General features: G+C 55.9%; 1 protein-coding gene across 1 annotated transcript in view; it reads right to left on the reverse strand.

Moving 5' to 3' along the window:
- LOC144953178 (uncharacterized) overlaps positions 1-24,626 on the reverse strand; it is a 99,885-nt gene continuing 75,259 nt past the window's right edge. The window contains exons 3-5 of the mRNA XM_078883737.1: positions 12,209-12,409; positions 2,816-2,874; positions 1-421 (exon numbers count right to left, since the gene is read on the reverse strand). Coding sequence (XP_078739863.1) covers positions 287-421; positions 2,816-2,874; positions 12,209-12,409 — 395 coding nt within the window. The 3' untranslated portion in view covers positions 1-286. The remainder of the gene's footprint in view (positions 422-2,815; positions 2,875-12,208; positions 12,410-24,626) is intronic.

Genomic DNA, 24,626 nt, shown 5'->3' on the forward strand with positions numbered 1-24,626 from the left:
TTATAACTAGAGAGGCGGGTGTGTACATCATTCCTACTGAAGACTGGTTAATGGAGGAAGCATTGGTCTCGTGGAGGTTAGTGGAGGGAGTGGTGATCTTGTGGAGGGAGCGGTGGTCTTCTCGTGGAGATCAGTGGAGAGAGTGGTGGTCTGCACGTGGAGGTTGGTGGAGGGAGCGGTGGTCTGCACATGGAGGTCAGTGGAGAGAGCAGTGGTCTACTTGTGGAGGGAGTTGGTCTACTTGTGAAGGTCAGTCGGGTTTGTGCGAGGTCCACGTCTCTCCGCGCTACACGCGGATGCGTGCATACACCACTGAGCTGTCCTCCACTGCGGGCATTCTTGGCCTGGCTGCTGAAGCTGCTGCCGCTGCCCCAGGTCCTCCGTGCTGCAGCTCGGAGTAGAGAATCTCCTCGGGCTGCACCTGCGTGCACAGAGCCATGGTGAGGACTCCACGGAGAGTGAGAAGGGAGAGCTCTGCTGCTCACCATGGTGAAACCTATGGCCCGCGCTCCGTGCGAGTCCACTTTTATCTCACCAATGATGACATTGAACACGCTGCAGCAGTTCACACGCTGCTCTGTTCTCTTGTCGCACGATTCCCTGGTTTGAACTTTCTAACAGGAATATAAATACAATGTGGCCTGTCGCTTGGTTACATTTTTGGCATAACTGATCCAAGGCTGTCGGGCGCTCTTAAGCTTCTGCACGCACCTGGTGGCTCTTGTGACGTGCGCGGGCAACAACACAACTTGATTGTCAGCTTAGGCTTGGGCTAGCTACTCCGGTGCCCGACTCGGCCTAGCTCTGAGCCCCCCCGTCTGCTGGTTCTAATGCAACTCGCCTTGGGTGGAGTCCACCCGGCCCTGCTTTGACACGTCTGTGAACCTGCCCTGGTGTAGACTATGGCCATCGTGCATCTAGAGCAGTAGTGCAACAAGCGTAGTGGCAGGGGGTGCCTTGCCCTCTCCTCCCTCCCCTGGTGACCAAAGCTATGAGTTAATGACCCCCTTGACAACCACCATACGATTTAGGGAGCTGTAGTGGCTACATTTTGCAGCAGATGGGAGTGCTCCTACAGTGTTAAACGTTCGAGACCATGAGCGTAATGACATGTGAGTAGGGCAAGAGGATCCGTGATTAATAATTGCCTCTAGGATGCGACCATGCAAAGAGACGAACCAAATGTTGGGCCCCAGCAGACCGATTGATGCTGATGTCACTACGGCCACTCTCCCAGGGCCTTTTACGTGAGAGCTATGCCCTTGTACCATGGGATTATTTTGTGTGTGCTGTGCCCGGGCAACTAAATTAAAACCTTAACTTTTTTATTTTACCAGGTAAGGCCACTGAGCTAGTCCCTCGATTAACGTGGTCAATCCGTTCCATGAAAACTACTGTTAACCGATATAACTGTTCATTGAATTAACTTCTAAGTTGAAAAATAAGTACAAATCTACAAATCACTGAGTCTAGAGGTCGATCTATATTCCCACCCTCACCTGTGGTCATGAGCTTTGGGTAATGACCAAAAGGATGAGATAATGGGTACAAGGGGCTAAAATTAGGTTTCTCCGCAGGGTTTCCGGGTTCACCGTGATTGGGTGAGGAGCTCGGTGATCTGCGAGAGCCTCAGAGTTGAGCTGCTTCTCCAGATCGAAAGCAACCAGTTGAGGTGGTTCGGGCACCTGGTAAGGATGCCCCCCGGTAGACTGCCCCTGGAATTCTACTGAGCATGTCCCACTGGGGGAAGACCCCCGGGCCGGCCTAGGACACGCTGGCGGGAGTATGTCGCTCGACTGGCCTGGGAATTCCCCAGGATGAGCTAGAGTCTGTCGCCAAGGAAAGGGAGGTCTGGACCGCCCGAGTCGACACGCTGCCACCACAACCCTCACCAGGAGAAGTGGTTTGAGAAATAAACGAACGGCCTGTTTCCACTGTTAACAAAGCCAATCGCGATCTTAACCGCTCATAAATGGGCATCGTTGATTGGCTGAGGGCATGGCTCAATCCCACTTGCGAGCGCTCGAATTGGCTGAAATTGACGCCCGCGTGCATAATGTGAACATAGCGTTAGTCGGAATGTTAACGTTAGTCAAAACCATGGGTCCTATGGGAGGCGAAATGTTAACCGCAAAAACGGTGAACCGATGTTGCCATTAACCGAAGGGCTACTGTCGCTCCTGGCCACAAATGATGACTCAAGTGCCTTATCATAACGTGTAAATGTATAGCAACCAAATACTCTAAACGCAGGTTTCTAAATGTGGAAGGAAAAAAACGGAGGACCCAGAGGGAAATCCACACAACCACAGGGGAAAACATGCCAACTCCAAATATAGAGGAGCAGGCATCAGCGTCGGGATTGAACCCACGACCTGCATAACCAATCGAGGGAGTTAACACCTCCTAGCTGCCGTGGCACCAAGAGCCAGTCTGACGCTGGGCTCCTGGGCAATATATGGGTTGACCATACCCAGGTCACCCAAGTTCACATCTGGGCTCGCGTTCACGGCTGCACTCAGCACGAGAAGCGACGACCTCTCTCCTATCGCGTAATGTGACCAAGGTGTACACGCGGCAGTGGATCCCACTGTGTGACCATCTCTCAGCCCCTTCTCCGTGCCTGGGGACCCGTGGCACTGGGGCTGCTCCTGGGCCAGTCCTGGTTACTGGGCCGGTCAAGTACGGCTCCCTGTGGCAGTGGAAACGTGCCCTTGTCAGGACCCGGCTTTAGCACGGCTCCCAGTGGCAGTGGAAACGTGGGCCTCATCAGGACCCGGCTCTCGCTGTGGGAGGAGGGGAATTGCGACTGCACCTGATCCGCGGGGATCTCCTGCTCCTCGTTCCTCACCTCCCTGCGTGGCTCGACTGTGCCTGAGGGAACAAATGCAGTGACGAAGGAGATGTGTCACGTGATGTTGCAACGGACGCGGATTGTAAATGTAAGAAGTTTACCGGAGTGAAAATGTTTTCTAAACATTTTATTTTATTTTACAAGGTAATACACACTGAGCTACAGTATGTCGCTCTTTTTCAGAAGAGACCTGGCCACAAATGATAGCTCAACGAAGTGGCTTATCACGTAGAAATGTATTGCGAAATACTCTAAACACACGTTTCAACCTCTATATATACAGCAGGCGGCAGGGTCGGGATCGAACCCACGAGCTCTTGTATACCTGGTGAGGTAGTTAACATCTCCTAGCCACCGTGTCGAGATATTTTATGCAAGCACCGAGTGACCGGTGGGCTGAATTTCTTGACTTATGGACCGAGCGATGTCTGCTATTACCAATTTTTTTATTTTTTAGGCAGCAAATGGTGGCAGGGCTCCCGCACCCCCCCTCCCCCCGTGTTGTGGCTGAGGCCACATGAGCCCTGGAATGTGCCGCACTCCTCTCCCTCACGTGGGGTCCGCCCAAGGGCGCAGTGACGTCACACGGGCAACAGCAGAGCGTGGAAGTTGAAGCATTGGCAGCAAGTTTCTGAAATGCCCCCACTCACCCATTCACCCTACACATCCACCGCCTCTTCCCACTCGGCAGTGGTGATAATGGTTCAACTGGCAAGTCACACTACGTGTGGTGGGGTGTAACGTGGGTACGCCCACCTGGTCTGTGGAAAAGCGCTTCCTCGGTGACAATTGAATGGGAAATGGCTATCGCTGCAGAACACGATGTCCATTATTATGGAGACTCGACACGAAGTCGAATACGCCATTTGCCTCCTTCACACATCAGTCCCTCTGCATAAGGGGCTGTCCATGAACGACGTCACGCGATTTTGGACGATTTTTTACCCCCCCCCCCTCGTCACACGGCGTCACAAAAAGTCAGACCCCCCCCTCAAATATGACGTCACAAAGCTCTGCCCCCCTCCCGCAAAACCATATTTCCATTTTGGAAATAAAACATGCTTCAAATCGCTTTAAACTGTTGTCATTGTAGTGCGTATTTAATGTGGCGCTGCACTCTGATGTTGTAGGAGTGTTGTTATAACAATTAGTGTTGTCACGACGTTTCGGGCGCAACACAAGCGCCCGAAACGTCGTGATTTTATTTTATACCTGCGTGACCTTACTGAAAGAACCAAAGAGTATGGATTACTGCAGTCACGAAAGTTTGAATTAGTGTTGCTATAACAATAATATATTTATTTAAAGTTGCGCATTTTGATGTGATGTCACATTTCTCAAACACCCCCCCCCTCGTCACACATCGTCACAAATGTCTGACCCCCCCCCCAGGTGCGTGACGTCATTTATGGACTGCCCCTAAAACATAAATATATGTGCTTGTATACATCCCATCAGCCACACGGTCTTCTGAGATTTGATTATTTCAGCAGCATTGGTTCAAGACTCGCAAAACCGTGGACAGGTTTCGACAAACTATTAAAGATCTATATTTTTATTGGACCAGGTAAGGCCCACCGATCTGCTCTGAAGATTCCTTTTTCAGAAGCCACCTGGCCACGATGATCGCTCAACGAAGTGGCTCATCATGTGGACATTTATAGCAGACAACTACTTTAAACCAAATACATCCAGCGTCTCATCAGCAGAGTCAGGCCCGCTTGAAGCGATGCTGTCGAACTTCCAGATGTGTGTAGGCAAGGAAAGACTGGTTTTGACATTCAGTGCGGGATCCATCTCGGCAGCGGTATCTGCCCGTTTAAATGTAGAAGTGCCATATCCTGGCTCGCAGGGAGAAGGCAGTGCAACAAAGTGTTGACTAATCTCCATCTGTTTTCAACTGTATGGGTATAGAGTTTATTCCCACACTGATCATTAATTGGATATTAGGAAGCCACTTTTAAATCATCTACATTGAAAACTAATTTCTTGAAAACTGCTTGTGTTTAGTTTGCTGTCCTTTGCCCGCACCTCCTATTAGCACGGTTGGATATATATGGTGCGAAATAAGTTCAACAAACAAAAACTCAATGTGTGCAGGACCCTCATAAAAATAGTACCCCGACTCCGTGCGTTTCTCCCCGGGTTTAATAAGCACACAATTCATTATTCTTCTTCCTTGTGGCTGCGTGGTTATAAGTTGGTGTCCGCTCTGTTCTGAATGGCCACAGTCGCACCACACAGGAGAGGTTTATTTTTCACGTTTCCATTTGTGCATCGGCATCTACTGCCAAGGTTTGCAGTGGATGCGGTTTAGAGTGGACTCGTGAGCATCTGGCTGTGGCCTGATGATGCTGGTTGTAATTGCCGATTAAACGTCACGGTACTCGATTTGTAAACGTTGAAGTGGGTTTCCTCTCCAACACACACCCGGTGAGTGCTGAACTAGTAACCAATGTCCACGCTTTGTTGACGTGACAACCTTACTAATTGGCGGTGTCGGGTTTAACGACACGTTTATATTTACGCGATCTAACCTGAAAACAAAAACCTCTAGTATGTATAATATTGATCGCAAAAGCCTCCTACGTGTTAAACCACGAGCTTCGTTGAAGATCAAATCTGTGATCTTCTGGAAGACATCTGAAATCTACTGGAAGACAAATCTGGGATCTTCTGGAAGAACAAACCTGGGATCTTCTGGAAGACAAATCTGGAATCTTCCGGAAGATCAAAGTGGTGTTCTTCTGGAATATCAAACCCGGGGATCTTCTGATTGGACAATTTGTGGCAGGTGCCGAGGGGGGGGGGAGCTCCTGACGCGGCTGGGACGCGGCTGGTTCCCGTGGAGTTGCCTCGGCCGCCCGCGGCTCACAAGGGCTGTGAGGAATGCGGCCCCCCCTCCACCACCACCCAGCCACCACCACCACCCAGCCACCCCCATGTGGTCGCTCACTCATCCCGGCCTCGCGACCCCGCGGCCACCCTCTCCCTCTCAGCATCCCCCTCTCAGTCTCTCTCCCTTTTTTTACGATCAGAGGAAACAAGAAGATGCTCGGTGTAGTCGGCACTTTGCTTTGTTCATGATTTAGTTTTTTTTATGCTTTGCTTTATGTAACCCCCCCCCCTTTTTAAATGAAAGATTTCACAATTGATTTCACGCTCTGCTCTTCTTACCTCTTCCCTTTCTCTTTTGTTTTACGATCAGAGGAAACAAGAAGATGCTCGGTGTCGTCGGCACATTGGCTCGTTCATCATTTCGTTTTTTTTTAATGCTTTGCTTTATGTAAACCGCCCCCCCCCCCTCTATGCCCCCCCCTCTCTGCCCCCCTCTCTCTCTACCCCCTTTTGCTCTCTCGCTCTCTCTTTTTTACTACGACAAGTGCTGCATCTGCACGCAGTCCATCTCGCAGTCCAACGGCCTCCGACGGGTAGCTCATATCTGGATGCAGAGCTCTCCGTCTTCTGCCACCGAGCACACGGCCTCCTCCAGCGCCCACGGCTCCTTGAAGGCCGGCACGGCTTGGGTCAGCCGCGCATGGCGGAACTCCAGCCACACCCTGGCTCCGACCAGAGCATGGAAGATGCCCAGGCTGCTGGCCGGACGTTTCCCCTCCACGGCCACCTTCCTTGCCCTGTATACGGCGAGCTTGGCGTAGCCGGCGAGCACGTTGACCAGCCCATGCAAATGTTGGGATCCGTTGCTCTTCGGGTATCCAAAGATGAGGACTGTCGGGGAGAAGTGGAGGCTGAACTTTAGGAGGATGTTTCTCAGGACCTTGAACAGCGAGTCCAGGCTCTCGCACTGCAGGTATTGGTGCGCCCCCGTCTCCACTTTACCGCAGAACCGGCACTCCGGGGACGTGTCGGTGAAGCGCGCCAGGGAGGCGTTGGTGGTGACGGTGCTGTGGGCGATGCTCCAGCTGAGGTCGCGGATGCAGTTGTATGTCAGGCTGTAGTAGAGTCGCCTCCAGCAAGGCCTCTCCGGAGAGATGCAGAGCAGGGCTTTCCTCCAGGCATGGTCCTTGTGGCTCCTCAGGGTGTCCTGTTGGTGAAACCGGACCATGTAGGAGTAGAGCACCTTCCAATTTACATTTGCGAAGGCCACTTCCGGTAGGTCTTCCAGCCGGCACAGGTTGTGATCTGCCTTCGTTTGTCGGCATTGGCGATGCAGTGGCACGAATGAGAGCTCCGGTGGAGGGGGACCGAGAGGGGCCTCGTCATCCCCAACGCTGATGGGGGGCGTTCTCCCCGCTGCCGCTGAGAAGGCCCCCTTGGCTTCGGCCAGGATCCGGGCAGCCACCCGAAGCGACTGCAGCCCCCCGTCTTTGCGGCCATATCTGCTGGTCCGAGCCACCGGCCCCGTGTTCTAGGCTCCACGAGATCTCCCATCCTGGTGAACCGCGCATTGGCGAGGCGCCTCTCCATGCCGGGGGAGGTGGTGGTGGATGGCAGCTTTGTCTGTGGGTTCCTGAGGATCGGTTCGAAGACCAGATCCTCGGCCGATCGCAGCTGGTTCAGGCTCCTGACGGCGAGGGAGCTCCATGTCTGCAGGACGCTCCTGTAGAAAGGTGGCAGCTGTCCCAGTGGGAGGTCCTGCAGGTCCACGTAGAATAATTGTTTGGAGCACTGCAGACCCCCCAGCTGTTTCAGGAGGAAGGAGGCCGTGACGCTCTAGGCCGGTGCAGGGACAGCGTGCAGGAACTTTTGAGCGGCCTGTAGTCGGAAGGTGGCCAGCTGACTCCGCACGCACACCAGCCCGTGACTGCCCTCGTCCAGTGGCAGGGCCAGGACCCCAGCGGCGACCCGACCAGAAGAAGTTGAGGACTCGCTTCTGAAGCGCTTTGATGAGGCTCATGGGGGGGTGCAGGGATAAGAGTCGGTGCCACAGCATCCCTCAGCCTCTCTCCCTCAGCCTCTCCCCCTCAGCCTCTCTCCCTCAGCCTCTCCCCCTCAGCCTCTCCCTCTCAGCCTCTCCCCCTCAGCCTTTCATGTGCTGGCCTTCAGAGGTGCTCTCTGACGGCACTTGCCCCCACAGTCTGTGAAGGCTATAAGGGGATCTTTGCCTTGTGTACGGACGTTTCCCCTCCACGGCCACTTTCCTTGCCCTGTATACGGCGAGCTTGGCGTAGCCGGCGAGCACGTTGACCAGCCCATGCAAATGTTGGGATCCGTTGCTCTTCGGGTATCCAAAGATGAGGACTGTCGGGGAGAAGTGGAGGCTGAACTTTAGGAGGATGTTTCTCAGGACCTTGAACAGCGAGTCCAGGCTCTTGCACTCCAGGTATTGGTGCGCCACCATCTCCACTTTACCGCAGAACCGGCACTCCGGGGACGTGTCGGTGAAGCGTGCCAGGGAGGCGTTGGTGGTGACGGTGCGGTGGGCGATGCTCCAGCTGAGGTCGCCGATGCGGTTGTATGTCGGGCTGGAGTAGAGTTGCCTCCAGCGAGGCCTCTCCGGAGAGATGCAGAGCAGGGCTTTCCTCCAGGCATGGTCCTTATGGCTCCTCAGGGTGTCCTGTTGGTGAAACCGGACCATGTAGGAGTAGAGCACCTTCCAATTTACATTTGCGAAGGCCACCTCCGGTAGGTCTTCCAGCCGGCACAGGTTGTGATCTGCCTTCGTTTGTCGGCATTGGCGATGCAGTGGCACGACGGAGAGCTCCGGTGGAGGTGGACCGAGAAGGGCCTCGTCATCCCCAACGCTGATGGGGGGTGTTCTCCCCGCTGCCGCTGAGAAGGCCCCCTTCGCTTCGGCCAGGATCCGGGCAGCCACCCGAAGCGACTGCAGCCCTGTCTTTGCGGCCATATCTGCTGGTCCGAGCCACCGGCCCCGTGTTCCAGGCTCCACGAGATCTCCCATCCTGGTGAACCGCACATTGGCGAGGCGCCTCTCCATGCCAGGGGAGGCGGTGGTGGATGGCAGCTTTGTCTGTGGGTTCCTGAGGATCGGTTCGAAGACCAGATCCTTGGCCGATCGCGGCTGGTTCAGCCTCCTGACGGCGAGGGAGCTCCACGTCTGCAGGACGCTCCTGTAGAAAGGTGGCAGCTGTCCCAGTTGGAGGCCCTGCAGGTCCATGTAGAATAGTTGTTTGGAGCACTGCAGACCCCCCAGCTGTTTCAGGAGGAAGGAGGCCGTGACGCTCCAAGCCGGTGCAGGGGCAGCGTGCAGGAACTTTTGAGCGGCCTGCAGTCGGAAGGTGGTCAGCTGACTCTGCACGCACACCAGCCCGTGACCGCCCTCGTCCAGTGGCAGGGCCAGGACCCCAGCCGCGACCTGGTGTCCTCCGCCCGACCAGAAGAAGTCGAGGACTCGCTTCTGAAGCGCTTTGATGAGGCTCATGGGGGGTGCAGGGAGAAGAGTCGATGCCACAGCATCCCTCAGTCTTTCTCCCTCAGCCTCTCCCCCTCAGCCTCTCCCCCTCAGCCTCTCCCCCTCAGCCTCTCCCCCTCAGCCTCTCTCCCTCAGCCTCTCCCCCTCAGCCTCTCCCCCTCACCTCTCTCCCTCACCTCTCCCCCTCAGCCTCTCCCCCTCACCTCTCTCCCTCAGCCTCTCCCCCTCAGCATCTCCCCCTCAGTCTCTCTCCCTCGGCCTCTCCCCCTCGGCCTCTCCCCCTCGGCCTCTCCCCCTCAGCCTCTCCCCCTCAGCCTCTCCCTCAGCCTCTCCCCCTCAGCCTCTCCCCCTCACCTCTCCCCCTCACCTCTCCCCCTCAGCCTCTCCCCCTCAGCCTCTCCCCCTCAGCCTCTCCCCCTCACCTCTCCCCTTCAGCCTCTCCCCCTCAGCCTCTCTCCCTCAGCCTCTCCCCCTCAGCCTCTCCCCCTCAGCCTCTCCCCCTCACCTCTCTCCCTCACCTCTCTCCCTCAGCCTCTCCCCCTCAGCCTCTCCCCCTCACCTCTCTCCCTCAGCCTCTCCCCCTCAGCATCTCCCCCTCGGTCTCTCTCCCTCGGCCTCTCCCCCTCGGCCTCTCCCCCTCAGCCTCTCCCCCTCAGCCTCTCCCTCAGCCTCTCCCCCTCACCTCTCCCCCTCACCTCTCCCCCTCACCTCTCCCCCTCAGCCTCTCCCCCTCAGCCTCTCCCCCTCAGCCTCTCCCCCTCACCTCTCCCCCTCAGCCTCTCCCCCTCAGCCTCTCTCCCTCAGCATCTCTCCCTCAGCATCTCTCCCTCAGTCTCTCCCCCTCAGCCTCTCCCCCTCAGCCTCTCCCCCTCAGCCTCTCCCCCTCACCTCTCCCCCTCAGCCTCTCCCCCTCAACCTCTCCCCCTCAGCCTCTCCCCCTCGGCCTCTCCCCCTCGGCCTCTCCCCCTCAGCCTCTCCCCCTCACCTCTCCCCCTCAGTCTCTCTCCCTCAGTCTCTCCCCCTCACCTCTCTCCCTCCGCCTCTCCCCCTCACCTCTCTCCCTCACCTCTCTCCCTCAGCCTCTCCCCCTCAGCCTCTCCCCCTCACCTCTCTCCCTCAGCCTCTCCCCCTCAGCATCTTCCCCTCGGTCTCTCTCCCTCGGTCTCTCTCCCTCGGCCTCTCCCCCTCGGCCTCTCCCCCTCAGCCTCTCCCCCTCAGCCTCTCCCCCTCAGCCTCTCCCCCTCAGCCTCTCCCCCTCAGCCTCTCCCCCTCAGCCTCTCCCCCTCACCTCTCCCCCTCACCTCTCCCCCTCAGCCTCTTCCCCTCAGCCTCTCCTCCTCACCTCTCCCCCTCAGCCTCTTCCCCTCAGCCTCTCTCCCTCAGCATCTCCCCCTCAGTATCTCTCCCTCAGTCTCTCCCCCTCAGCCTCTCCCCCTCGGCCTCTCCCCCTCGGCCTCTCCCCCTCGGCCTCTCCCCCTCACCTCTCCCCCTCGGCCTCTCCCCCTCGGCCTCTCCCCCTCGGCCTCTCCCCCTCGGCCTCTCCCCCTCAGCCTCTCCCCCTCAGCCTCTCCCCCTCACCTCTCCCCCTCAGTCTCTCTCCCTCAGTCTCTCCCCCTCACCTCTCCCCCTCAGTCTCTCTCCCTCAGTCTCTCCCCCTCACCTCTCTCCCTCAGCCTCTCCCCCTCAGCCTCTCCCCCTCAGCCTCTCCCCCTCAGTCTCTCTCCCTCAGTCTATCTCTTTTTTTTGTCACGAGACATTTTATTTCCAATGACAAAGTGACATCATATTTCACATAAAAGTATGCATTCATTACCAAGCCATATGAATATAAAATTGTAACTTTCATTTTAGACTCCACTACCTTGCGCGCACATGCATTTAAACCACAATTTATGCAAATTGTAGTTCTAAGCTCCATTTAAACCACACAAAGCCAATAATGCAGCTAAAATTACGGCTATCATCCCAACTCTCTCTCATTTTTTTCAGTCTCTCTCCCTCTGTCACTCTCTCTCTCTCAGTCTCCCCCCCACTGCCTCCTCTTTGCCCATCGCCATCTCGCGCTCCACTGCGTGAAATTCCACATTCCCATGCCGAGGGGCGGGGTTCGGGGGCCTGCGTGGGGGGATGGGGAAGGGCCGCTAGTCTCGTTTGGAGAGCGGTGGCGCAGCGGTTAGCGAATTACGCTACGAGTTCCATTCCCGCTCACGGCTACCATCAGGAGCCAATATCTGAACTAGTTTTGAGCTTTCCCTTCAGTCGACTCCGCCTCAAATGAGTACTTGATGTAGAGTGTAAACATCAGCACTGTGGAGACAGCGGTGCTGACCACCCACCCACCCACCCCCTCGTGTGACACAATGCCGCCCTTCATAGCTGATACTCACTCTGAGCACTTGGGGGGGGGGGGGAATGTGAGTCCATGTAGAGCTGTGTGTGTGTGGATGTGTGCGTCTTTGTTGTGTGTGTGTGCGCGTGTGTGGAACGGTAGTGTAGAGGTTAGCGCGCTGCGCTACGAACCTGGCGACCCGGGTTTGATTCCCGTTCACGGCCAACGCCCAGTGGACAATCATCTGAATCGATCCTGGGCCTCCTCGCCTAGATCGACTCAGCCTAAAATTAACTACCTCGCGTGATGTGTAGACATCGCCACTGGGTTGACAAAGGCGGCGTGGTGCTGGCCACCCACCCCTTCATGTGCTGGCCTTCAGAGGTGCTCGCTGACGGCACTTGCCCCCACAGTCTGTGAAGGCTATAAGGGGATCTTTGCCTTGTGTATGGATGTGTGTGGGTCCGTGTGTGTGTGAATCTGTGTGGGTCCGTGTGTGTGTGAATCTGTGCTGGTCCGTGTGTGTGTGAATATCCGTGTGTGTGAATATCCGTGTGTGTGTGAATCTGTGTTAGTCCGTGTGTGTGTGACTATCCGTGTGTGTGTGAATATCCGTGTGTGTGTGTGAATATCCGTGTGTGTGTGAATGTGTTTATAAAACGGAGCATCCCAATCCATGCAATGAACTCACAGGCAGCTGATTGGACACCTCGGGCCCGTCGTCTCCACAGGAACACGAGGACAGCCGCGCAGGCAGCGACCAGCAGGAGGCCACCGAGGGCCGAGATGGCAGCGACCGTGGCCGTGGGGAACGCGGCCGCGGCGGTCTCTGGGACTAGGGGACTCTGCATGGTGCCAGCAGTGGCAAGGCTGACAGGACTGGCAGTGGTGCCTATGAGAGTCACAGCACAGAGACAATGAAGCCCTCCACTCACCACGGATTAACCCCTCCACTCACCACAGTGAACCCTACCACTCACCACAGAGTGACCCCCTCCACTCACCACAGTGAACCCCTCCACTCACCACAGTGAACACCTCCACTCACCACAGATTGACCCCCTCCACTCACCACAGAGTGAACCCCTCCACTCACCACAGAGTGGACCCCTCCACTCACAACAGTGAACCCCTCCACTCACCACAGAGCGAACCCCTCCACTCACCACAGCGAACCCCTCCACTCACCACAGAGTGAACCCCTCCACTCATCACGGAGTGGACCCCTCCACTCACCACAGAGTGAAGTCCTCCACTCACCACAGAGTGAACCCCTCCACTCACCACAGAGCGGACCCCTCCACTCACCACAGAGTGAAGTCCTCCACTCACCACAGAGTGAAGTCCTCCACTCACCACAGAGTGGACCCCTCCACTCACCACAGATTGACCCCCTCCACTCACCACAGAGCGAACCCCTCCACTCACCACAGAGCGAACCCCTCCACTCACAACAGAGTGAACCCCTCCACTCACCACGGAGTGAACCCCTCCACTCACCACGGAGTGAACCCCTCCACTCACCACAGAGTGACCCCCTCCACTCACCACAGAGTGGACCCCTCCACTCACCACAGAGTGACCCCCTCACCACACCACAGAGTGGACCCCTCCACTCACCACAGAGTGAAGACCTCCACTCACCACAGAGTAAACCCCTCCACTCACCACAGAGTGAAATCCTCCACTCACCACAGAGTAAACCCCTCCACTCACCACAGAGTGAAATCCTCCACTCACCACAGAGTAAACCCCTCCACTCACCACAGAGTGGACCCCTCCACTCACCACAGATTGACCCCCTCCACTCACCACCGAGTGAAGACCTCCACTCACCACAGAGAGAACCCCTCCACTCACCACAGAGTGGACCCCTCCACTCACCACAGAGTGAACCCCTCCACTCACCACAGAGTGAAGACTTCCACTCACCACAGAGTGACCCCCACCACTCACCACGGAGTAGACCCTTCCACTCACCATGGAGTGAACCCCACCACTCACCACATAGTGAAGACCTCCACTCACCACACAGTGAACCCCTCCACTCACCACAGGGTGAACCCCTCCACTCACCACAGGGTGAACCCCTCCACTAACCACAGAATGACGCCCTCCACTCATCACAGAGTGACCCCCTCCACTCACCACAAAGTGAACCCCTCCACTCACCACGGAGCGACCCCCTCCACTCACCACAGAGTGAACACCTCCACTCACCACAGAGTGAAGACCTCCACTCACCACAGAGTGAAGTCCTCCACTCACCACAGTGAACCCCTCCACTCACCACAGAGTGAACCCCTCCACTCACCACAGAGTGAAGACCTCCACTCACCACAGAGTGAACCCCTCCCCTCATCACAGAGTGAAGACCTCCACTCACCACAGAGTGAACCCCTCCACTCACCACAGAGCGAACCCCTCCACTCACCACGGAGCGAACCCCTCCACTCACCACAGAGTGAACCCCTCCCCTCACCACAGAGTGAACCCCTCCACTCACCACAGATTGACCCCTCCACTCACCACAGAGTGAACCCCTCCACTCACCACAGAGTGAACCCCTCCACTCACCACAGAGTGAAATCCTCCACTCACCACAGAGTAAACCCCTCCACTCACCACAGAGTGAACCCCTCCACTCACCACAGAGTGAACCCCTCCACTCACCACAGAGTGACCCACTCCACTCACCACGGAGTGGAACCCTCCATTCATCACAGAGTGACCCCCCTCCACTCACCACGGAGTGAACCCCTCCACTCACCACGGAGTGAACCCCTTCACTCACCACGGAGTGAACCCCTTCACTCACCACGGAGTGAACCCCTCCACTCACCACAGAGTGAACCCCTCCACTCACCACAGAGTGAAGACCTCCACTCACCACAGAGTGAACCCCTCCACTCACCACAGAGCGAACCCCTCCACTCACCACGGAGCGAACCCCTCCACTCACCACAGAGTGAACCCCTCCCCTCACCACAGAGTGAACCCCTCCACTCACCACAGAGTGAACCCCTCCCCTCACCACAGAGTGAACCCCTCCACTCACCACAGAGTGAAGACCTCTACTCACCAATGAGTGGACCCCTCCACTCATCACAGAGTGGACCCCTCCACTCACCACAGAGTGAAGACCTCCACTCACCACAGAGTGGACCCCTCCACTCACGACAGAGTGAACCCCTCCACTCACCACAGAGTGAAGACCTCCACTCACCACGGAGTTAACCCCTCCACTCACCACGGAGTGAACCCCTCCACTCACCACGGAGTGAACCCCTTCACTCATCACAGAGTGAACCCCTTCACTCACCACAGAGTGAACCCCTTCACTCACCACAGAGTGAACCCCTTCACTCACCACAGAGTGAACCCCTTCACTCACCACAGAGTGAACCCCTTCACTCACCACAGAGTGAACCCCTTCACTCACCACAGAGTGAACCCCTTCACTCACCACAGAGTGAACCCCTTCACTCACCACAGAGTGAACCCCTTCACTCACCACGGAGTGAACCCCTCCACTCACCACGGAGTGAACCCCTTCACTCACCACAGAGTGAACCCCTTCACTCACCACAGAGTGAACCCCTTCACTCACCACAGAGTGAACCCCTTCACTCACCACAGAGTGAACCCCTTCACTCACCACAGAGTGAACCCCTTCACTCTCCACAGAGTGAACCCCTTCACTCACCACGGAGTGGACCCTTCCACTCACCACGGAGTGAACCCCTCCACTCACCACAGAGTGACCCCCTCCACTCACCACAGAGTGACCCCCTCCACTCACCACAGAGTGACCCACTCCACTCACCACAGAGTGACCCCCTCCACTCACCACAGAGTGACCCACTCCACTCACCACAGTGTAAACCCCTCCACTCACCACAGAGTGAAATCCTCCACTCACCACAGAGTAAACCCCTCCACTCACCACAGAGTGAACCCCTCCACTCACCACAGAGTGAACCCCTCCACTCACCACAGAGTGACCCACTCCACTCACCACGGAGTGGAACCCTCCATTCATCACAGAGTGACCCCCTCCACTCACCACGGAGTGAACCCCTCCACTCACCACGGAGTGAACCCCTTCACTCACCACGGAGTGAACCCCTCCACTCACCACAGAGTGAAGCCCTCCACTCACCACGGAGTGAACCCCTCCACTCACCACAGAGTGAACCCCTCCACTCACCACAGAGTGAACCCCTCCACTCACCACAGTGAACCCCTCTACTCACCACAGAGTGACCCCTCCACTCACCACAGAGTGAACCCCTCCACTCACCACAGTGTGAACCCCTCCACTCACCACAGAGTGACCCCCTCCACTCACCACAGAGTGGAGTCCTCCACTCACCACAGTGAACCCCTCCACTCACCACGGAGTGACCCCTCCACTCACCACAGAGTGACCCCCTCCACTCACCACAGTGACCCCCTCCACTCACCACAGTGACCCCCTCCACTCACCACAGAGTGACCCCCTCCACTCACCACAGAGTGACCCCCTCCACTCACCACAGAGTGACCCCCTCCACTCACCACAGTGACCCCCTCCACTCACCACAGAGTGACCCCCTCCACTCACCACAGTGAACCCCTCCACTCACCACAGAGTGACCCGCTCCACTCACCACAAAGTGACCCCCTCCACTCACCACAGAGTGAACCCCTCCACTCACCACAGAGTGACCCCCTCCACTCACCACGGAGTGACCCCCTCCACTCACCACAAAGTGAACCCCTCCACTCACCACAGAGTGACCCCCTCCACTCACCACAAAGTGACCCCCTCCACTCTCCACGGAGTGAACCCCTCCACTCACCACAGAGTGGACCCCTCCACTCACCACGGAGTGACCCCCTCCACTCACCACAGATTGACCCCTCCACTCACCACAGTGAACCCATCCACTCACCACAGAGTGAACCCCTCCACTCACCACAGAGCGGATCCCTCCACTCACCACAGAGTGAACCCCTCCACTCACCACAGTGAACCCCTCCACTCACCACAGTGTGAACCCCTCCACTCACCACAGATTGAACCCCTCCACTCACCACAGTGTGAACCCCTCCACTCACCACAGAGTGAACCCCTCCACTCACCACAGTGAACCCCTCCACTCACCACAGAGTGCACCCCTCCAATCACCACAGAGTGAACCCCTCCACTCACCACAGTGAACCCCTCCACTCACCACAGAGTGAACCCCTCCACTCACCACAGTGAACCCCTCACACTCACCACAGAGTGAACCCCTCCACTCACCACAGAGTGGAGTCCTCCACTCACCACAGTGAACCCCTCCACTCACCACGGAGTGACCCCCTCCACTCACCACAGAGTGACCCCCTCCACTCACCACAGTGACCCCCTCCACTCACCACAGTGACCCCCTCCACTCACCACAGAGTGACCCCCTCCACTCACCACAGAGTGACCCCATCCACTCACCACAGAGTGACCCCCTCCATTCACCACAGTGACCCCCTCCACTCACCACAGAGTGACCCCCTCCACTCACCACAGTGAACCCCTCCACTCACCACAAAGTGACCCGCTCCACTCACCACAAAGTGACCCCCCTCCACTCACCACAGAGTGAACCCCTCCACTCACCACAGAGTGACCCCCTCCACTCACCACGGAGTGACCCCCTCCACTCACCACAGAGTGAACCCCTCCACTCACCACAGAGTGACCCCCTCCACTCACCACAAAGTGACCCCCTCCACTCTCCACGGAGTGAACCCCTCCACTCACCACAGAGTGGACCCCCTCCACTCACCACGGAGTGACCCCCTCCACTCACCACAGATTGACCCCTCCACTCACCACAGTGAACCCATCCACTCACCACAGTGAACCCCTCCACTCACCACAGAGCGGACCCCCTCCACTCACCACAGAGTGAACCCCTCCACTCACCACAGTGAACCCCTCCACTCACCACAGTGTGAACCCCTCCACTCACCACAGATTGAACCCCTCCACTCACCACAGTGTGAACCCCTCCACTCACCACAGAGTGAACCCCTCCACTCACCACAGTGAACCCCTCCACTCACCACAGTGTGAACCCCTCCACTCACCACAGAGTGAACCCCTCCACTCACCACAGAGTGAACCCCTTCACTCACCACAGAGTGAACCCCTCCACTCACCACAGTGAACCCCTCCACTCACCACAGTGTGAACCCCTCCACTCACCACAGAGTGAACCCCTCCACTCACCACAGAGTGAACCCCTCCACTCACCACAGATTGAACCCCTCCACTCACCACAGAGTGAACCCCTCCACTCACCACAGTGAACCCCTCCACTCACCACGGAGTGACCCCTCCACTCACCACAGAGTGAAGACCTCCACTCACCACAGAGTGACCCCCTCCACTCACCACAGTGACCCCCTCCACTCACCACAGAGTGACCCGCTCCACTCACCACAGTGACCCCCTCCACTCACCACAGAGTGACCCCCTCCACTCACCACAGTGACCCCCTCCACTCACCACAGTGACCCCCTCCACTCACCACAGTGAACCCCTCCACTCACCACAGAGTGACCCGCTCCACTCACCACAAAGTGACCCCCTCCACTCACCACAGAGTGAACCCCTCCACTCACCACAGAGTGTCCCCTCCACTCACCACGGAGTGACCCCCTCCACTCACCACAGAGTGAACCCCTCCACTCACCACAGAGTGACCCCCCCCACTCACCACAAAGAGACCCCCTCCACTCTCCACGGAGTGAACCCCTCTACTCACCACAGAGTGGACCCCTCCACTCACCACGGAGTGACCCCCTCCACTCACCACAGATTGACCCCTCCACTCACCACAATGACCCCCTCCACTCACCACAGAGTGGAGTCCTCCACTCACCACAGTGAACCCCTCCACTCACCACGGAGTGACCCCTCCACTCACCACAGAGTGAATACCTCCACTCACCACAGAGTGACCCCCTCCACTCACCACAGTGACCCCCTCCACTCACCACAGAGTGACCCGCTCCACTCACCACAGTGACCCCCTCCACTCACCACAGAGTGACCCCCTCCACTCACCACAGTGACCCCCTCCACTCACCACAGAGTGAACCCCTCCACTCACCACAGAGTGACCCCCTCCACTCACCACAAAGTGACCCCCTCCACTCTCCACGGAGTGAACCCCTCCACTCACCACAGATTGACCCCTCCACTCACCACAGTGAACCCATCCACTCACCACAGTGAACCCCTCCACTCACCACAGAGTGAACCCCTCCACTCACCACAGAGCGGACCCCTCCACTCACCACAGAGTGAACCCCTCCACTCATCACAGTGAACCCCTCCACTCACCGCAGTGAACCCCTCCACTCACCACAGTGTGAACCCCTCCACTCACCACAGAGTGAACCCCTCCACTCACCACAGAGTGAACCCCTCCACTCACCACAGATTGAACCCCTCCACTCACCACAGAGTGAACCCCTCCACTCACCACAGTGAACCCCTCCACTCACCACGGAGTGACCCCTCCACTCACCACAGAGTGAAGACCTCCACTCACCACAGAGTGACCCCCTCCACTCACCACAGTGACCCCCTCCACTCACCACAGAGTGACCCGCTCCACTCACCACAGTGACCCCCTCCACTCACCACAGAGTGACCCCCTCCACTCACCACAGTGACCCCCTCCACTCACCACAGAGTGACCCCCTCCACTCACCACAGTGAACCCCTCCACTCACCACAGAGTGACCCGCTCCACTCACCACAGAGTGAACCCCTCCACTCACCACAGAGTGTCCCCTCCACTCACCACGGAGTGACCCCCTCCACTCACCACAGAGTGAACCCCTCCACTCACCACAAAGAGACCCCCTCCACTCTCCACGGAGTGAACCCCTCTACTCACCACAGAGTGGACCCCTCCACTCACCACAGAGTGACCCCCTCCACTCACCACGGAGTGACCCCCTCCACTCACCACAGAGTGAACCCCTCCACTCACCACAGAGTGACCCCCTCCACTCACCACAAAGTGACCCCCTCCACTCTCCACGGAGTGAACCCCTCCACTCACCACAGAGTGGACCCCTCCACTCACCACGGAGTGACCCCCTCCACTCACCACAGATTGACCCCTCCACTCACCACAATGACCCCCTCCTCTCACCACAGAGTTTAGCCCTCGCTACAGTAACTCACACATCCAGTGACTGATTCTCTCACACTCTCATCCACTCGCATTCATCCACGCTCACTCACTCAATCTCGTTCACTTATACACTCACTCTAATCCACTTACACTCGTTCACTCACATTCACTATCATACACTCTAACTCAATCTCATCGACTCACTCTCATCGACTCACACTCACTCACCCTCACTCACTCTTATCCACTCAATCTCATCCACTCACTAACTTTCATCCAATTGCTAACTCTCATTCTTTCACACTCACTCTCATCCACTATCATCCAATTATTCTCATCCACTCACATCTACACACACTCACTCACTCATCCAGTCACACTCACTCACACTCTCATATACACACACTCACTCACACACTCACTCACACTCACTCACTCAGCCAGTCACACTCACTCACGTTCACCCACGCACACTCACTTACTCATCCACTCTCTCACTCTCATGCACTCACTCGCTCTCATGCACACACACTCGCTCTCATCCACACACACTCACTCACTCATCCACTCACACTCTCATTTACACACACTCAATCACTCATCCACTCACTCACACTCTCATCTGCACACACTCACACTCTCATCTACACACATTCACTCACTCATCCACTCACACTCACTCACACTCTCATCTACACACACACTCACTCACACTCTCATGTACACACACTCACTCACATATACACACACACACACTCACTCACACTCTCATCTACACACACTCACTCACTCATCTACACACACTCACTCACCTATCCACTCACACTCACTCACACTCTAATCTACACACACTCACACTCACTCACACTCTCATCTACACACACTCACTCACTGATCTACACACACTCACTCTCACTCATCTACTCACACTGACTCACACTCTCATTTACACACACTCACTCATCCACACACACTCACTCTCATTTACACACACTCACTCACTCATCCACTCACACTCACTCACACTCTCATATACACTCAATCACACTCTCATTTACACACACTCACTCACTCATCCACTCACACACACTCTCATCTACACACATTCACTCACTCATCCACTCACACACACTCTCATCTACACACACTCACTCACTCATCCACTCACACACACTTACACTCTCATATACACACTCACTCACTCATCCACTCACACTCACTCACACTCTCATCTACACACACTCACTCATCCACTCACACTCGCTCACACTTTCATATACACACACTCACTCACATCCACTCATACTCACACTTTCATCTACACGCACTCACTCATCCACTTATACTCACTCACACTCTCATATACACACACTCACTCACTCATCCACTCACACTCACTCACACTCTCATATACACACACTCACTCACATCCACTCATATTCACTCACACTCTCATCTACACACACTCACTCACTCGTCCACTCACACTCACTCACACTCTCATCTACAAACAAACTAACAAACAGCCGCCATTCGCCACTAAGTGGCGGTGACGTCACCACGACGCTTGTGCCAGGCCATGTGCACCTTGAGGCCACGTGAAGTGTCGAACGCCCGCTGGCAGGAGGTCACGGGGCAGACCCAGGTGCCACGGATCGACTGACCGAGATGACCGAGATGACTGGCTCATGCACCACCTGTGCCCCCTATTGTACCAACTTTCTGTGCTTTAGCCACCCGGCGCTCCGCTCGTTGTTGTGAGCGTCGCTCCTCTGCCCTCCGTTGTTGTTGGAGGGCGACTGCCTCCAACTGCCCAGTAGCGTCCTTCACGAGCCTCCTCCACTGAGGCCGATCTTGTCACCGCTGGTACCAGTCATCGGCAAGTCCACTCAGCTCCACGTCATCCTGTACCACATCACTCCATCTCTTCTCTAGCCCGTGCCGCGCCCGTTTAGCCCCCTCGATCCGGCCGAACAAAAGCTGTTTAGGCATGCGGTGGCTGGGCATGCGGGCTACATGACCCAGCCAACGCAGCCTTGCCTGCCGGAGGAGCTCACTGATGAGACTTTGCCCAGATCTTTAAAGGACTTGTGAGCTCCTCACACAATCCAGCCTGGTTAAACCCAGGATGGATCGTAGGCAGGCCAGCCTAAATGTTTCCAACCGGCGAAGATGCTCCACTAGGGGGGTCCACGTTTCGCAAGCGTATAGAAGGGAGGGAATGACCGTGGCCGAGAAAACCTGAAGCTTCGTGCGGAGCGACAGACCAGGTAGCTTCCACACAGCGTTACGCAACCGATGAAAAGATATTGCCGCTCGACTGATTCGGAGTGAGACCTCTGCTGATAAACTGGAGCCGGTCATAAGCACACTGCCCAGGTATGGGAAACTCTCCACTCTCTCCACAACTGCCCCATCACCAATTGGGAGTTGTGGGGGTGGAGTGTCCGATGGTACAGAATACCCAGGCAGGTGCTTAGTTTTGGTGGGGCTGATGGTAAGGCCCCACCTCTTAGTGGCACGCTCCAGTCTCAGCAGCAGCGTCTCCAACTCCTCTTCTGAATGAGCAGCTATTACCAAATCATCGGCATACATAACGTGGTTGACCAATAGGGAGCCATCCCTTGATCGCACCCGGGCGTCGATCAGCCTCCCATTATATCTGTACCAAATGGAAATTCCCCCGGTACAGCTATTGAAGGCTTCACGAACTACGCAGTCGAAATAGATGTTAAATAATGTGGGAGCCAGAGGACATCCCTGTCGCACCCCAAGGTGTACAGGGAAGGCTCCGACTCCCGGCCACGTAGTTTTACCCGGGCCCGCACACCATCATGAAGGTCCTTAATGATCGTGAGCAGAGGGTCAGGGACTCCGAAAGCACGAAGAACAACCCAGAGCCCAGTCCTACTGATGGTATCATAGGCCTTGACCAGGTCAATAAAGCAGAGATGTAGGTCTTTTTGGAATTCCCTACACCTCTGCTGTAGCAGACGGACAGAGAATAAGGCATCTGTGCAGGACCGCCCTTTCCTGAAACCGCATTGGGGCTCCGCAAGCCTCTCCTCAGCGTGCCTAGCAAGGCGATGTTGAATAATCCTTGCCAGGACCTTACCCGGCACACTGAGGAGTGAGATGCCCCTGTAGTTGTTACAGTCGGTACGGTCCCCCTTCTTAAAGAGGGGGACCACCAGGGCATCCTTCCAGTCCTGCGGAACCCGTCCAGTGGTCCAGACTGTTGTTATGATGTCATATAGGGCAGTCTGTGCACAAACGCCACCCTCCCTCAGCATTTCGCTTGGGAGATCATCTCTGCCCGGTGCCTTCCCTGGTCTCAGACTCCGGATCGCCCTCAGTACTTCCTCAACATCTACACACACCTCACTCATCTACACACACTCACTTTCATCTACACACTCTCACTCACTCATCCACTCACACTCACTCACACTCTCATAAACACACACTCACTCACTCATTCACTCACACTCACTCTCATCTACACACATTCACTCACCCATCCACTCACACTCACTCACACTCTCATCTACACACACTCACTCATCTACTCACACTCACTCACACTCTCATCTACACACACTCACTCATCCACTCACACTCACTCTCATCTACACACTCACTCACTCATCCACTCACAATCACTCACACTCTCATAAACACACACTCACTCACTCATCCACTCACACTCACTCCCATCTACACACATTTATTCACCCATCCACTCACACTCACTCACACTCTCATCTACACACACTCACTCATCTACTCACACTCACTCACACTCTCATCTACACACACTCACTCACTCATCCACTCACACTCACTCTCATCTACACACACTCACTCACCTATCCACTCACACTCACTCACACTCTAATCTACACACACTCACACTCACTCACACTCTCATCTACACACACTCAGTCACTCATCCACTCACTCACTCACTCTCATCTACACACACTCACTCATCCACTCACACTCACTCACACTCTCATATACACACACTCCCTCACTCGTCCACTCACACTCACTCACACTCTCATCTACACACACTCGCTCATCTACACACACTCACTTTCATCTACACACTCTCACTCACTCATCCACTCACACTCACTCACACTCTCATAAACACACACTCACTCACTCATCCACTCAAACTCACTCACACTCTCATAAACACACACTCTCTCACTCATCCACTCACACTCACTCACACTCTCATAAACACACACTCACTCACTCATCCACTCACACTCACTCTCATCTAAACACATTCACTCACCCATCCACTCACACTCACTCACACTCTCATCTACACACACTCACTCACTCACTCATCCACTCACACTCACTCTCATTTACACACACTCACTCACTCATCCACTCATACTAACTCACACTCTCATATACACACACTCACTCACTCACTCATCCACTAACACTCACTCACACTCTCATATACACTCAATCACACTCTCATTTACACACACTCACTCACTCATCCACACACACTCACTCTCATCTACACACATTCACTCACTCATCCACTCACACACACTCTCATCTACACACTCACTCACTCATCCACTCACACTCACTCACATTTTCATATACACACACTCACTCACATCCACTCATATTCACTCACACTCTCATCTACACACACTCACTCACTCATCCACTCACACTCTCATATACAACAACAACAACAACCGCCCTTCGCCACTAAGTGGCGGTGACGTCACCACGACGCTTGTGCCAGGCCAAGTTCACCTTGAGGCCACGTGAGGTGTCGAACGCCCGCTGGCAGGAGGTCACGGGGCAGACCCAGCAGGTGCCACTGGTCGACTGACCGAGATGACCGAGATGACTGGCTGATGCACCACCTTTGCCCCCTACTGT

The sequence above is a fragment of the Lampetra fluviatilis genome, chromosome 72, assembly GCF_964198595.1.
Source record: "Lampetra fluviatilis chromosome 72, kcLamFluv1.1, whole genome shotgun sequence".
NCBI lineage: Eukaryota > Metazoa > Chordata > Hyperoartia > Petromyzontiformes > Petromyzontidae > Lampetra > Lampetra fluviatilis.